This window comes from Lepisosteus platostomus, chromosome 6 (assembly GCF_059453375.1).
Source record: "Lepisosteus platostomus isolate fLepPlt1 chromosome 6, fLepPlt1.hap1, whole genome shotgun sequence".
NCBI lineage: Eukaryota > Metazoa > Chordata > Actinopteri > Semionotiformes > Lepisosteidae > Lepisosteus > Lepisosteus platostomus.
This window is the reverse complement of record NC_142616.1, coordinates 67,681,106-67,694,813: the sequence shown is the minus strand read 5'-3', so window position 1 is coordinate 67,694,813 and position 13,708 is coordinate 67,681,106. Positions and strand designations below refer to the sequence as shown.

Genomic DNA, 13,708 nt, shown 5'->3' with positions numbered 1-13,708 from the left:
CAGACACAGAGAGTGAGACAGGAGGTAGAGAAGGGAGAGAGAGAGACAGGAGGGAGAGAGACACATACAGGAGAGGAATAGAGAGAGACAGGAGGGGGAGAGGAGGACAACAGTCACTCTCAGAGAGACATCACAACAACTCCCAGTACTACTGAGAGAGGGGGGAGGGAGCTCAGTTGAACTGGCAGCCCAGTATGTAATCTCCTGTCCCAGCCTGAGGAGCAGACAGTGAGCCTGTCTCTCAATAATAATAATACAGTGTGTGATCTCCTGTCCCAGCCCGAGGAGCAGACAGTGAGCCTGTCTCTCAATAATAATAATACAGTGTGTGATCTCCTGTTCCAGCCTGAGGAACAGTGAGCCTGTCTCTCAATTATAATAATACAGTGTGTGATCTCCTGTCCCAGCCTGAGGAACAGTGAGCCTGTCTCTCAATTATAATAATACAGTGTGTGATCTCCTGGCCCAGCCTAAGGAACAGTGAGCCTGTTTCTCAGTAATGCTCCATATGTTTGCTTGTAAATGTATTATGATGTGTCGGTATTGTAAATGTCTGTTGATTTTGTGTTAATTGTATTTGTAAATGCTTTGGCAACACTGTTTTATTAATTGTTCCTGCCAATAAAGCATCATGAGTTGAACTGAGAGACAGGAGGGGGAGAGAGACAGCAAGAGGAGGGGGAGGCAGGGAGGACACAGAGACAGACAGAAAGAGACAGGCCCCTTCTAAACGAGTCACACCTGCGTGCCTGCACACGCGCGCCCCTCACACATGCGTGTGACGCACACACACAGCGCATGGCATGCAGCTGCTGTCGAACCCCTGCTCGCCAGTCTGGTTCAATGACTCTCGGGGCTGGGACACACGCAGGCGTCTCCCGGGCCTGTCTGGGACAGAACCAGAGTGCTCCACACAGACTCACGAGGCTCTCCTCCTGCGGCCCATCTTCCTCCGTCCAGCTGTTATGGATCATTTCAGTTGAGATGAAGGGAGCAGCAGTAGTTGCTATGGTAGCTGGAGCAGAAGAATAACTCCAGACGTATTAAGTGTTAGGAGTATTAGTCATCATAGCTGTAGTATTAACAGCTGTAGTTGGAACTGTTATAGTAATTATCTGGGGGTACAGAACAGCGCTGTGTGTGAGGAGAGAGAGAGGATCTGGGGGTTCAGAGCAGCGCTGTGTGTGAGGAGAGAGAGAGAGGATCTGGGGGTACAGAGCAGCGCTGTGTGTGAGGAGAGAGAGAGGATCTGGGGGTACAGAACAGCGCTGTGTGTGAGGAGAGAGAGAGGATCTGGGGGTACAGAACAGCGCTGTGTGTGAGGAGAGAGAGAGAGGATCTGGGGGTACAGAGCAGCGCTGTGTGTGAGGAGAGAGAGAGAGGATCTGGGGGTACAGAGCAGCGCTGTGTGTGAGGAGAGAGAGAGGATCTGGGGGTACAGAACAGCGCTGTGTGTGAGGAGAGAGAGAGGATCTGGGGGTACAGAACAGCGCTGTGTGTGAGGAGAGAGAGAGAGGATCTGGGGGTACAGAACAGCGCTGTGTGTGAGGAGAGAGAGAGGATCTGGGGGTACAGAACAGCGCTGTGTGTGAGGAGAGAGAGAGAGGATCTGGGGGTACAGAACAGCGCTGTGTGTGAGGAGAGAGAGAGAGGATCTGGGGTACAGAGCAGCGCTGTGTGTGAGGAGAGAGAGAGGATCTGGGGGTACAGAACAGCGCTGTGTGTGAGGAGAGAGAGAGGATCTGGGGGTACAGAACAGCGCTGTGTGTGAGGAGAGAGAGAGGATCTGGGGGTACAGAACAGCGCTGTGTGTGAGGAGAGAGAGAGGATCTGGGGGTACAGAACAGCGCTGTGTGTGAGGAGAGAGAGAGGATCTGGGGGTACAGAACAGCGCTGTGTGTGAGGAGAGAGAGAGGATCTGGGGGTACAGAACAGCGCTGTGTGTGAGGAGAGAGAGAGAGGATCTGGGGGTACAGAGCAGCGCTGTGTGTGAGGAGAGAGAGAGAGGATCTGGGGGTACAGAACAGCGCTGTGTGTGAGGAGAGAGAGAGGATCTGGGGGTACAGAGCAGCGCTGTGTGTGAGGAGAGAGAGAGGATCTGGGGGTACAGAACAGCGCTGTGTGTGAGGAGAGAGAGAGGATCTGGGGTTCAGAGCAGCGCTGTGTGTGAGGAGAGAGAGGGTACAGAACAGATTTCTGGCAGTAGAGCACAGCCTGTCTCTGAAACCTCAGGCCTGGCCTGACTCACTGTGACTCAACTGTGCTGAAGCCAACAGGCTGACAAACTAAGACACATTGAGAGCACAACGACACACTAAGAAACAGCCACACACTTCAACACACAACTACATACAGGCATACAGCAACACACTGAGAAACAGCCACACACAGCAATGCACACTGAGAAACAGACACACACTGCAACACACAACTACACACAGGCATACAGCAACTCACACACTGAGAAACAGACACACACTGCAACACACAACTACACACAGGCATACAGGAATACAAACACAGAGAAAAGCACAGACTGTGATACACCAAGCGCAACCCCCTGCCCCTCTGCTGTCCACACAGACACACCCAGGGCCCTGACACACACACACACACACACAGTGTATATAAAGCCGACAGCTGCTTCTGTGAAGCGCCTGCAGCTGAGGCTGTGGTTTCTGAGACCACAGCCTGACTGAACCACTCTGTCACTGCACCCCCGAGCCCTGCGCACTCCGACACACACACACACCCCACCCCCACGCTCACTGAGCCCCCACACTCTCCAGCCACATGAGCACAGAGGATCATGCACAGAGGGATACCCAGACATGACAGACAGGAAGACACACGCAAAGAGATAAAAGATGGCGAGCAGGAGTGCACCTGTGTGGTCAGAGAGAGCAGGCAGAACGGCCTCTGTAACCCCTGTCCTTCATATCTCAACAGCGCTCGACAGGTAAGGCTCACAGTCTTCACGGGCTGAACCCCTTCCACACTGAGCCCTTGTTCACACTGCCACCTAGTGGTGCCATCGGCATGCCGCTCCAAGGCTGAGCTCAGTTCTGAAAACAGTGGGACTGACAAGTTCATGACCAGTGGCAGAGTACCGGCTTCTTTTCAAAGAGGTCAGATCAACAGAACGGGTCCTCACAAACAAAACATTTTATTTTTAAAATGAAAAAATATCCTCCACACAGTTTAAAAGCACAATGCAGGTAAACAGGTAAGACTCGGCTGTACAGCTGTTGGGACATTTTTCCGTGGAGCACACTCTCACACACACACTCCCCCTCTCTTTCCACTCTCACGTTCTCTCTCTCTTCCTCTTCACCGCGATCTCTCCTCCTCCCTCCCCGAGCTCAGCGCCTTTCCCCCTCGCCTCCTCCTCTGCCTCTCTTGCGCTCTCTTCCTCTGCTTTCAGCTGCTCCTCTGGTTTCAGTCTCTGGAATTTCTTCAGATCAGCACAGAACAGCACCTGCAAGAGAGGAAATAAGAGCCACACTGCAGGACACACTGACACTGCAGGACACACTGACACTGAGCAACACACTGACACTGCAGGACACACTGACACTGAGCAACACACTGACACTGAGCAACTCTCTGATACAGAGCAACACACTGACACTGTAGGACATACTGACACTGTAGGACATACTGACACTGTAGGACATACTGACACTGTAGGACATACTGACACTGAGCAACACACTGACACTGAGCAACACACTGACACTGAGCAACACACTGACACTGAGCAACACACTGACACTGTAGGACACACTGACACTGAGCAACACACTGAGACTGTAGGACACACTGACACTGAGCAACTCTCTGATACAGAGCAACACACTGACACTGTAGGACACACTGACACTGAGCAACACACTGACACTGTAGGACATACTGACACTGAGCAACACACTGACACTGTAGGACATACTGACACTGTAGGACATACTGACACTGTAGGACATACTGACACTGAGCAACACACTGACACTGTAGGACACACTGACACTGAGCAACACACTGACACTGTAGGACATACTGACACTGTAGGACATACTGACACTGAGCAACTCTCTGATACTGAGCAACACACCGACACTGTAGGACATACTGACACTGAGCAACACACCGACACTGTAGGACACACTGACACTGAGCAACACACTGACACTGTAGGACATACTGACACTGAGCAACACACTGACACTGTAGGACATACTGACACTGAGCAACTCTCTGATACTGAGCAACACACAGACACTGTACATCCCACTGACACTGAACTATACACTGACACTACAGGACACATCAGTAGGCAACAGTATCAGTAGGACAGTCCTGCCTCTTGCTGTGACCGTCCCTTCACACTCGCGTGAGCAGAGCAGGGGCCCTGAGCAGTACTCACCGAGTGGGCCCAGCCTGCGTAAGGACCCCACAGCTGTCTGAAGAAGTCACCTGAGGACAGGGAGACACCACTGAGAGCTGAGTGCAGTGTGGCTGTAGGACACCTTCTCTTAGACAGCTGGAAGACACACTGTACTCATGTGCCGGACCACTTGCGTACTGGTTTCCGAATGCCTTAGGCGTCTACTGACGGAGAACCGATGATGTATAGATGGCTGTATTGCTTTGGTATTGTAACGTACAGTGATTGATCAGATCACTGCACTGACAGGGTACTGATGAAGCACCCGGTCCCGACCCTGTGGTTGCGGCCCCGGCCTCACCGATGTCGCGGTACACTCTGTCCGTCAGGCTCCTGTGCCCGCTGCCCAGGTCGGGCAGGTAGTCACGGCGCGCAATCTGCCAGACGTGGGTGTCGATGGGCACAGCGCCCGGCTTGTCCAGGGACATCAGGCACACGCAGTCGGCCACCTGTCCGGAGAAACACACCTCTGCAGCTCAGGACTCCCTCTGCAAGTTTCACTATTTCCCTGGGCTGTGAACAGGCAGCGCGGCCATTATCTTGATCAAGAGAAATAATCAATTCTACTGATGACTTACTGGCTACAGCTACACACAGACAACAGAGCACAGCTACACAGGAAGAGGGAGTCAGAGAGGAAAGGGTCACCAAGAGTCCGACACAAAGCAGACAGGGGTCAGTACACACACAGACAGGTGGACAGGGACAGTGTAAGGACAGACAGGTGGACAGGGACAGTGTAAAGACAGGTAAAGGCGGGCGGAGGCAGGGTACCTTCAGCCCCACGCCCGGCAGAGTGCGGAGCGCAGACTGTGCCTCCAGGTACGGGACGTCCCGCAGAGACTCCAGCCAATCAGGACCCCCCGTGTCCAGGATGTGCTTGGCGCTCTGCTGCACAAAACGCGCTCGGTAACCGAACCCCAGCTCACGCAGAGTGGACTCCACATCGCTGCCTGAGAGAGAGGCCAGCGGTCAGACAGACAGAATGGACTCCACATTGCTGCCTGAGAGAGAGGCCAGCGGTCAGACAGACAGAATGGACTCCACATTGCTGCCTGAGAGAGGGGCCAGCGGTCAGACAGACAGAGAGACACAGACAGAGAGAGTGACCAGTTGGCGGTCAGACAGAGCCAGGAGGAGACAGTGACCAGCCAGCGGTCAGACAGACCCAGGTGAAGACAGTGACCAGCCGGCGGTCAGACAGAGCCAGGAGGAGACAGTGACCAGCCGGCGGTCAGACAGAGCCAGGAGGAGACAGTGACCAGCCGGCGGTCAGACAGAACCAGGAGGAGACAGTGACCAGCCGGCGGTCAGACAGAGCCAGGTGAAGACAGTGACCAGCCGGCGGTCAGACAGAGCCAGGAGGAGACAGTGACCAGCCGGCGGTCAGACAGAGCCAGGAGGAGACAGTGACCAGCCGGCGGTCAGACAGAGCCAGGAGGAGACAGTGACCAGCCGGCGGTCAGACAGAACCAGGAGGAGACAGTGACCAGCCGGCGGTCAGACAGAGCCAGGTGAAGACAGTGACCAGCCGGCGGTCAGACAGAGCCAGGAGGAGACAGTGACCAGCCGGCGGTCAGACAGAGCCAGGAGGAGACAGTGACCAGCCGGCGGTCAGACAGAGCCAGGAGGAGACAGTGACCAGCCGGCGGTCAGACAGAGCCAGGAGGAGACAGTGACCAGCCGGCGGTCAGACAGAGCCAGGAGGAGACAGTGACCAGCCGGCGGTCAGACAGAGCCAGGAGGAGACAGTGACCAGCCGGCGGTCAGACAGAGCCAGGTGAAGACAGTGACCAGCCGGCGGTCAGACAGAGCCAGGAGGAGACAGTGACCAGCCGGCGGTCAGACAGAGCCAGGAGGAGACAGTGACCAGCCGGCGGTCAGACAGAGCCAGGAGGAGACAGTGACCAGCCGGCGGTCAGACAGAGCCAGGAGGAGACAGTGACCAGCCGGCGGTCAGACAGAGCCAGGAGGAGACAGTGACCAGCCGGCGGTCAGACAGAGCCAGGTGAAGACAGTGACCAGCCGGCGGTCAGACAGAGCCAGGTGAAGACAGTGACCAGCCGGCGGTCAGACAGAGCCAGGAGGAGACAGTGACCAGCCGGCGGTCAGACAGAGCCAGGAGGAGACAGTGACCAGCCGGCGGTCAGACAGAGCCAGGAGGAGACAGTGACCTGCCAGCGGTCAGACAGAGCCAGGAGGAGACAGTGACCTGCCGGCGGTCAGACAGAGCCAGGAGGAGACAGTGACCAGCCGGCGGTCAGACAGAGCCAGGAGGAGACAGTGACCAGCCGGCGGTCAGACAGAGCCAGGAGGAGACAGTGACCAGCCGGCGGTCAGACAGAGCCAGGAGGAGACAGTGACCAGCCGGCGGTCAGACAGAGCCAGGTGAAGACAGTGACCAGCCGGCGGTCAGACAGAGCCAGGTGAAGACAGTGACCAGCCGGCGGTCAGACAGAGCCAGGAGGAGACAGTGACCAGCCGGCGGTCAGACAGAGCCAGGAGGAGACAGTGACCAGCCAGCAGTCAGACAGAGCCAGGAGGAGACAGTGACCAGCCAGCAGTCAGACAGAGCCAGGAGGAGACAGTGACCAGCCGGCGGTCAGACAGAGCCAGAAGGAGACAGTGACCAGCCGGCGGTCAGACAGAGCCAGAAGGAGACAGTGACCAGCCGGCGGTCAGACAGAGCCAGGAAGAGACAGTGACCAGCCGGCGGTCAGACAGAGCCAGGAGGAGACAGTGACCAGCCGGCGGTCAGACAGAGCCAGGAGGAGACAGTGACCAGCCGGCGGTCAGACAGAGCCAGGAGGAGACAGTGACCAGCCGGCGGTCAGACAGAGCCAGGAGGAGACAGTGACCAGCCGGCGGTCAGACAGAGCCAGGAGGAGACAGTGACCAGCCGGCGGTCAGACAGAGCCAGGAGGAGACAGTGACCAGCCGGCGGTCAGACAGAGCCAGGAGGAGACAGTGACCAGCCGGCGGTCAGACAGAGCCAGGAGGAGACAGTGACCAGCCGGCGGTCAGACAGAGCCAGGTGAAGACAGTGACCAGCCGGCGGTCAGACAGAGCCAGGAGGAGACAGTGACCAGCCGGCGGTCAGACAGAGCCAGGAGGAGACAGTGACCAGCCGGCGGTCAGACAGAGCCAGGTGAAGACAGTGACCAGCCGGCGGTCAGACAGAGCCAGGTGAAGACAGTGACCAGCCGGCGGTCAGACAGAGCCAGGAGGAGACAGTGACCAGCCGGCGGTCAGACAGAGCCAGGAGGAGACAGTGACCAGCCAGCAGTCAGACAGAGCCAGGAGGAGACAGTGACCAGCCGGCGGTCAGACAGAGCCAGGAGGAGACAGTGACCAGCCGGCGGTCAGACAGAGCCAGGAGGAGACAGTGACCTGCCGGCGGTCAGACAGAGCCAGGTGAAGACAGTGACCAGCCGGCGGTCAGACAGAGCCAGGAGGAGACAGTGACCAGCCGGCGGTCAGACAGAGCCAGGAGGAGAGAGTGACCAGCCGGCGGTCAGACAGAGCCAGGAGGAGACAGTGACCAGCCGGCGGTCAGACAGAGCCAGGAGGAGACAGTGACCAGCCGGCGGTCAGACAGAGCCAGGAGGAGACAGTGACCAGCCGGCGGTCAGACAGAGCCAGGAGGAGACAGTGACCAGCCGGCGGTCAGACAGAGCCAGGAGGAGAGAGTGACCAGCCGGCGGTCAGACAGAGCCAGGAGGAGACAGTGACCAGCCGGCGGTCAGACAGAGCCAGGAGGAGACAGTGACCAGCCGGCGGTCAGACAGAGCCAGGAGGAGACAGTGACCAGCCGGCGGTCAGACAGAGCCAGGAGGAGACAGTGACCAGCCGGCGGTCAGACAGAGCCAGGAGGAGACAGTGACCAGCCGGCGGTCAGACAGAGCCAGGAGGAGACAGTGACCTGCCGGCGGTCAGACAGAGCCAGGAGGAGACAGTGACCTGCCAGGGCCCGCAGGGGGGGGAAGGCGTGGTAGGGCACAGCGTCCAGCTGTCGGAGGGGCTCGCCCAGGCGCTGGCACAGCCGCTCCACCATGCCCTGGATACGGGAGATGTGGTTGTTGGAGGTGCAGATGAAGGAGAACAGGCACTCTGTGGGGTCCTGTCGCAGCATCCGCACCCCTGGGGTACACAGAGGAAGAGTTACACACAGATTAGGGGTCACACATGACAGGAGACTGTGGGCGTCTTAGTTCCCTGCAGTTTATTCCCCCATTTGTGATCCCACTTTCCCTTCTTCTTCTTGTTCACAGCCTCAGTCCCAGACTGTCCTGGGCTCAGCTGCTTCGGTTGCTCTTCTCCACTTGTCTCTGTCAAGCACATCTTCCTCACTCACTTCACATACCTCCATATCTTTTCTCACACAATCTATCCATCTCTTTCTAGGCCTGCCTCTTCCTCTGTTACCTTCCACCTCAAATTCCATTACCCTCTTTGTTACTTCCTCAACGTCCCTCCTCATGATATGTCCATACCACCGTAACCTCGCCTCTCGCATCTTCTCAACCACATCCACCACCCTACATCGTCTACGGATTTCTTCATTTCTGATCTTATCCTTCATTGAAATCTGCAGAATCCATCTCAACATCCTCATTTCAGTTCTTCTCATCAAGTTCTCTTCCCTCTTTCCAACTGCCAAGCATTCAGCTCCATATAGTAGTACAGGTCTAATCACAGTCTTGTACATTTTGCACATTAACTTTCTAGGAATTTTACTGTCACAGATTATTCCAGTTATTTCTCTCCACTTGTTCCATCCAGCTTTCACTCTTTGTTTTACTGCCTCCAGTGTTTCTCCTCCCTTTACCAGTTTTGATCCAAGGTATTTAAAGCCATCAACCTGTTTCAGTTTTCCTCCATTTGTCTCCTCAACATTGTTCATAGTATCTCCTCTTCTCTCCATTACCATTATTTCAGATTTTTCTGCATTCATTTTCAGTCCACCCTTTTCCAGACTCCTCTGCCATTTGAACACTTTCTCCTGTAGTTCTACTTCTGAATCTGCCATCAGTGCCACATCTTTAGCAAAGATGAGTTCCCAAGGCACTTCTGTTCTTACCTCCTCTGTCAGTGTGTCAATAATGTTTATAAAAAGGAAAGGACTTAGTGCTGATCCTTGGTGTACTCCAACTGTGATTTCAAACTCTTTTGTCTCCCCGTTGTGTGACCACCTTCGTAGTTGCATTTCCCTGAGGGGCCAATATTCTGTCAGGGCGGTTTGTTTCCAACACCTGCCCCTCTGTGTGTAGCGTCTCATGGTTTGAGTTTTAAATACGCCGTTAACTGACTGGAAGGGCTGAGTTTACCTGTTTAGGCGAGGGTTTACCTGGAAAGGTGAGGGCTGTGTGCCTGAAGTGCTTGTCCTTGCTCCCCCACTCCCGGTACAGCTGCCCAAGAGGGACGTCCAGCTGGAAGTAATCCCTCAGAGCCTCCTGGTCCTTCCTGTCCTGCACAGGGGTCACGACCTCCGACACCTGACCCTCACCGGGCTCTTCCTGCTTCACGACCGCGGCCCGCTTCGGCTTCTTTCTGCCGTCCCCCGCGGCGGGCTGCATGCTGTAGGTATGATACCACAGCCGGTCGTCCGTCTGCGTGAGCGTCCACACCTGTCCCCCCAGCACGCCTGTCCAGTGCCCTTCGCTTGTCTCCCGCCAGCTGGGGGAGGAGCAGAGAGACCGCAGGGTAACAGCGAGACACAGGGGAGGGGCGAGAGCAGGGCGGCCGCTCCACTCGGCAGCTACAGAGCAGCTGAGACTTCCTTCCAGTAAACGCTTGGAGCCTTGGTTCACCGAACAACAGGCCCTCAACTGGTTTAACTGCAGAGAAACGATATAGGATGCAGTGAAACGTGTGTCTGTGGTGTTATCTGATTCTTCTTTTAAGCACTGAGTTACCTGCACAGCCTGTGTTACTTCTGCGTTACTAAGGGCTTGACAAATGCTGATAGGAAAAGTACAAATATAGAAAGAAAAACACAGATATGAGAGAACTAGAGGCCTCAGTATCTTCACACGACTTGATGATTTACCATGAGAAGGAGTTAAGGGAGACACAAGTGTCAGCACTCGCCAAAATCTTTCTTTACTCCGTTTCAGGAAGTGTCGTTTCTTGCATGAAAGTTAATTTGGCAGAAGCTCCCTTAACAGCACAGCTGCTGGTCCCACAGAGGGCCAGCCATTGTTCTCCATGCCACCCCAGTGTTCCACACACGGGGCTCGGCCTCTGGAGCCCGGCTCACCGGAAGCTCTGTCCACAGCCGAGGGTGAGATCCAGGCGCAGCTCCGAGCGCGGGCAAGGCAGAGACCGCCAGGCCGCGCTCCCCGCCGACAGCACGGCATGCCGGGACATCCCACCGCTGACACCACGTCTGCCGCACACACCGCTGACGAACAGCAGGGGGAGACAGCGCCCAACGCCGCCTGAAGAAACACACACACACACACACACACAGGGTTTGCACAGCAGGTTTCAGTGCTACTCACATCTCTACCTCAACAGAAAATTCACATCGCTGCTGCAGCTGCTCCTATTCTCAAGAACACACTGCTGTAATAGAACCTGCATCTATTCCACAAACACAGCTGTAACTGTTGCCAGCACGTCTAGAGCATCGGCTTCAGTTGCAATTGTATTTATACAGAAAGAGGCAAGGTTATTAAGAGAGGAAACAGGCTAGAGGCAGAGAAACAGAGCTCATATAAAGAACCAGGGTCACTGTGGGACACGGCGGCTTTTGGGCACGATCTCTGCCTCGCTGTATCTTAAAACCCCCATTTGTATGAGTAGAGGATTTATGCAGGTGTAACAACAAGTCCTGCATCTCCTGGGAATCCTGTCGGCTCAGTCATTACCTGTGCGCCCTCTGCTGGACGCTCACACAGACCTCAAACGATTCTGGGGGCATCACACAACTGCCTGAACAAACTCGCTCTGTCGAGTCACACAGTACACTTCCAAAGGTTATGTAAAATAAATCACATTTGTTCCTTTTCTTCGGAAATGTTTGCTTACTCCTCTTAACTAAAATTACACGTTAATTTCATGACTATGGAACAATACTGCTTATCGCTTTTGCTTCTTGTTGTATTTGTTTAAAAAAACAACAAGATCAAACATTAATCAGGGAATTGAGGAGCAATGACTGTAAAACACCGAAAACAACAACCCCACTGTGTTGACTTACTTGACTTCCTGTGCTTGAAACCGCTTCCGCCACTCTCTGCTCGGGCCGATCATAATTCTCACAGAGTGACGGGGAGGGCCTGCGCCGCAGAGCGGATGGCCGAGTGTAAAATTCCAAGGAGTGTAAAGGAGTCGATGTGATAGCTGCTACTCACTGATTTGTCACTAGGTGGGGCAGTAGTACTCATTCTTGTCCGCAAGCTTCCCATGCGCAGCCAAGTCTGAAACTAAGGCGCGACTTTAAACGCTTCAAACACGTTAATTGGTTTAAAGAAATGCAATAAAAAGTCAGAAAATACAATAAGGATTCCTCAATTCGAAAGCTGTTACTCTTAGAAATTAAAATAACAAAGCTGTTAGCTGATCTTTAGTATGAACTGGCTTCATCACTGCTCTCCTCCCCACTAAGAGCTGGTGTGTGGGGAGAGGACTGGTGCATCATCCAGGTGGGGCTGCACACTGGTGGGGGTGGAGGGGATCCCCATTACCTGTAAAGCGCTTTGAGTGGAGTGTCCAGAAGAGCGCTATAGAAGTGTAAGCAATTATTATTATCACTTATTATTATTATTATTATTATTATTATTATTATTATTATTATTATTATTAACAATAGTAGCAGTAGTAGCAGCAATCAAACTAATTTACTGACAGAGGTTCTTGTAATTGTCAGGCCTGGTCACTTGAGCACTGCTGGACAGCTCCCGAAGGACAGCGCGCTGGACACGGGTCAAGCTGTGGGCTTAGAAGGGCTTCGTCGGGAAATCAGCCTGGAATTAACACCCGTCTCTCTCAAAATGAGAGTTTTCTCATATTAGCTCCTGCAGTATTCACTTATACTTTTTGTACATTTATTTTCATGAACTTTCATATTTACTTTAAGATATACAGATCTTGTAGTCAAAATATGTGTTCTGATTTTTCCTTGGAGAAATCGTTATGTTGAGTTAGGAATAAAAACAACAATAAAATCTGCTCAAATAATACATTATTATTATTATTACTATTATTATTATTATTATTATTATTATTATTATTAGTATTATTATTATTATCATCATGTTGTTTTATGTTTTATTAAACATCAAATTACACAGAGAAGAAAAGTTTCCAAAAAGACAAGTGACAAAAAGAACCGTACGCTGCCGGAGTTCATTAAAAGATCAGAAAACAGGTCGTTTATATATAATACTGCATTTCCACCTTATAGGCAATAAAGGAGGAAATAGCTATTGGCCATTCTGATCATTGTTATTTACCCATTATCAATAAGAGATTAATTATAAATTAATCAAACACCATAACACTTTCACAATTGCGGTGAACATTTTCAAACATTGAAATCTAGACAAATATACAGGGGAAAATGAACCAGGGTTTACACAGGTTATCTATGTGGTTATTACTGCATTTTTTTATGTTTAAATGTTACATTTTATTTAAACACCAGAATTACAAAAAAGGAGACAGAATATTTAAATAGATACAGAAATAGACTTCACAGTCAGAGGAATTCACAATTGTAAAAACAAAAAATTATACTTTTTACATATTTCCATTGTATCTTGCCTTTTGATTCTTTAAATTTCTAATAAAATTTAAATAAAAAGGAATTTAATTTTAATAGCATGAGTAGAGGGAGCAGTATTAGACCATTTAATTTTGTGGATGAAGTATTTAGCCAAAATAATTAACAGACTAAAAATAAAAACATATCTTTTATCCAAATCAGATCTAACAAAATATAAAATAATATCAAAATCTTTCAATTTAACATTTACCTTTAAAAGTTTAACAATAACATTTTGCAAAATCTATCCAAAACAGTTTTGTATATATGCAGTTAACAAAAAAAATGTAACAAAGATTCCTTCTCGTTATTACAAAATACACATAAATCATCTTGTTCGTGCTTAAATCCAGCAGTAGTTTATAAATCGCGTCCACGCTGCCTTTATGATGCAACCACTTGCAAGCATTCGGTGAACCCCGCCCACTTTTATAAGATCACTACTCTGATTGGCTATTCCTGGGGAAGAAAACCGGAACTCAATGATTCAAGCT

General features: G+C 52.1%; 1 protein-coding gene across 4 annotated transcripts; it reads right to left on the bottom strand.

Moving 5' to 3' along the window:
- Nucleotides 1-3,147: 3,147 nt before the first annotated feature.
- ogg1 (8-oxoguanine DNA glycosylase) lies at nt 3,148-11,753 on the bottom strand. Of its 4 annotated transcripts, none has more exons than XM_088637202.1 (8): nt 11,649-11,753; nt 10,704-10,884; nt 9,792-10,120; nt 8,405-8,584; nt 5,219-5,397; nt 4,746-4,893; nt 4,424-4,473; nt 3,148-3,478 (listed from the first exon to the last, which is right to left on the bottom strand). In XM_088637202.1, the coding sequence occupies exons 2-8, from the start codon at nt 10,811-10,813 to the stop codon at nt 3,308-3,310; spliced, it is 1,167 nt and encodes a 388-aa protein (XP_088493328.1). In that variant the 5' UTR covers nt 10,814-10,884; nt 11,649-11,753; the 3' UTR covers nt 3,148-3,307. The 4 variants fall into 4 exon arrangements, with proteins under 4 accessions (XP_088493328.1, XP_088493329.1, XP_088493330.1 ...); XM_088637203.1 differs by lacking the exon at nt 11,649-11,753 and adding an exon at nt 11,317-11,628; XM_088637204.1 differs by lacking the exon at nt 8,405-8,584.
- Between the last annotated feature and the right edge of the window lie 1,955 nt (nt 11,754-13,708).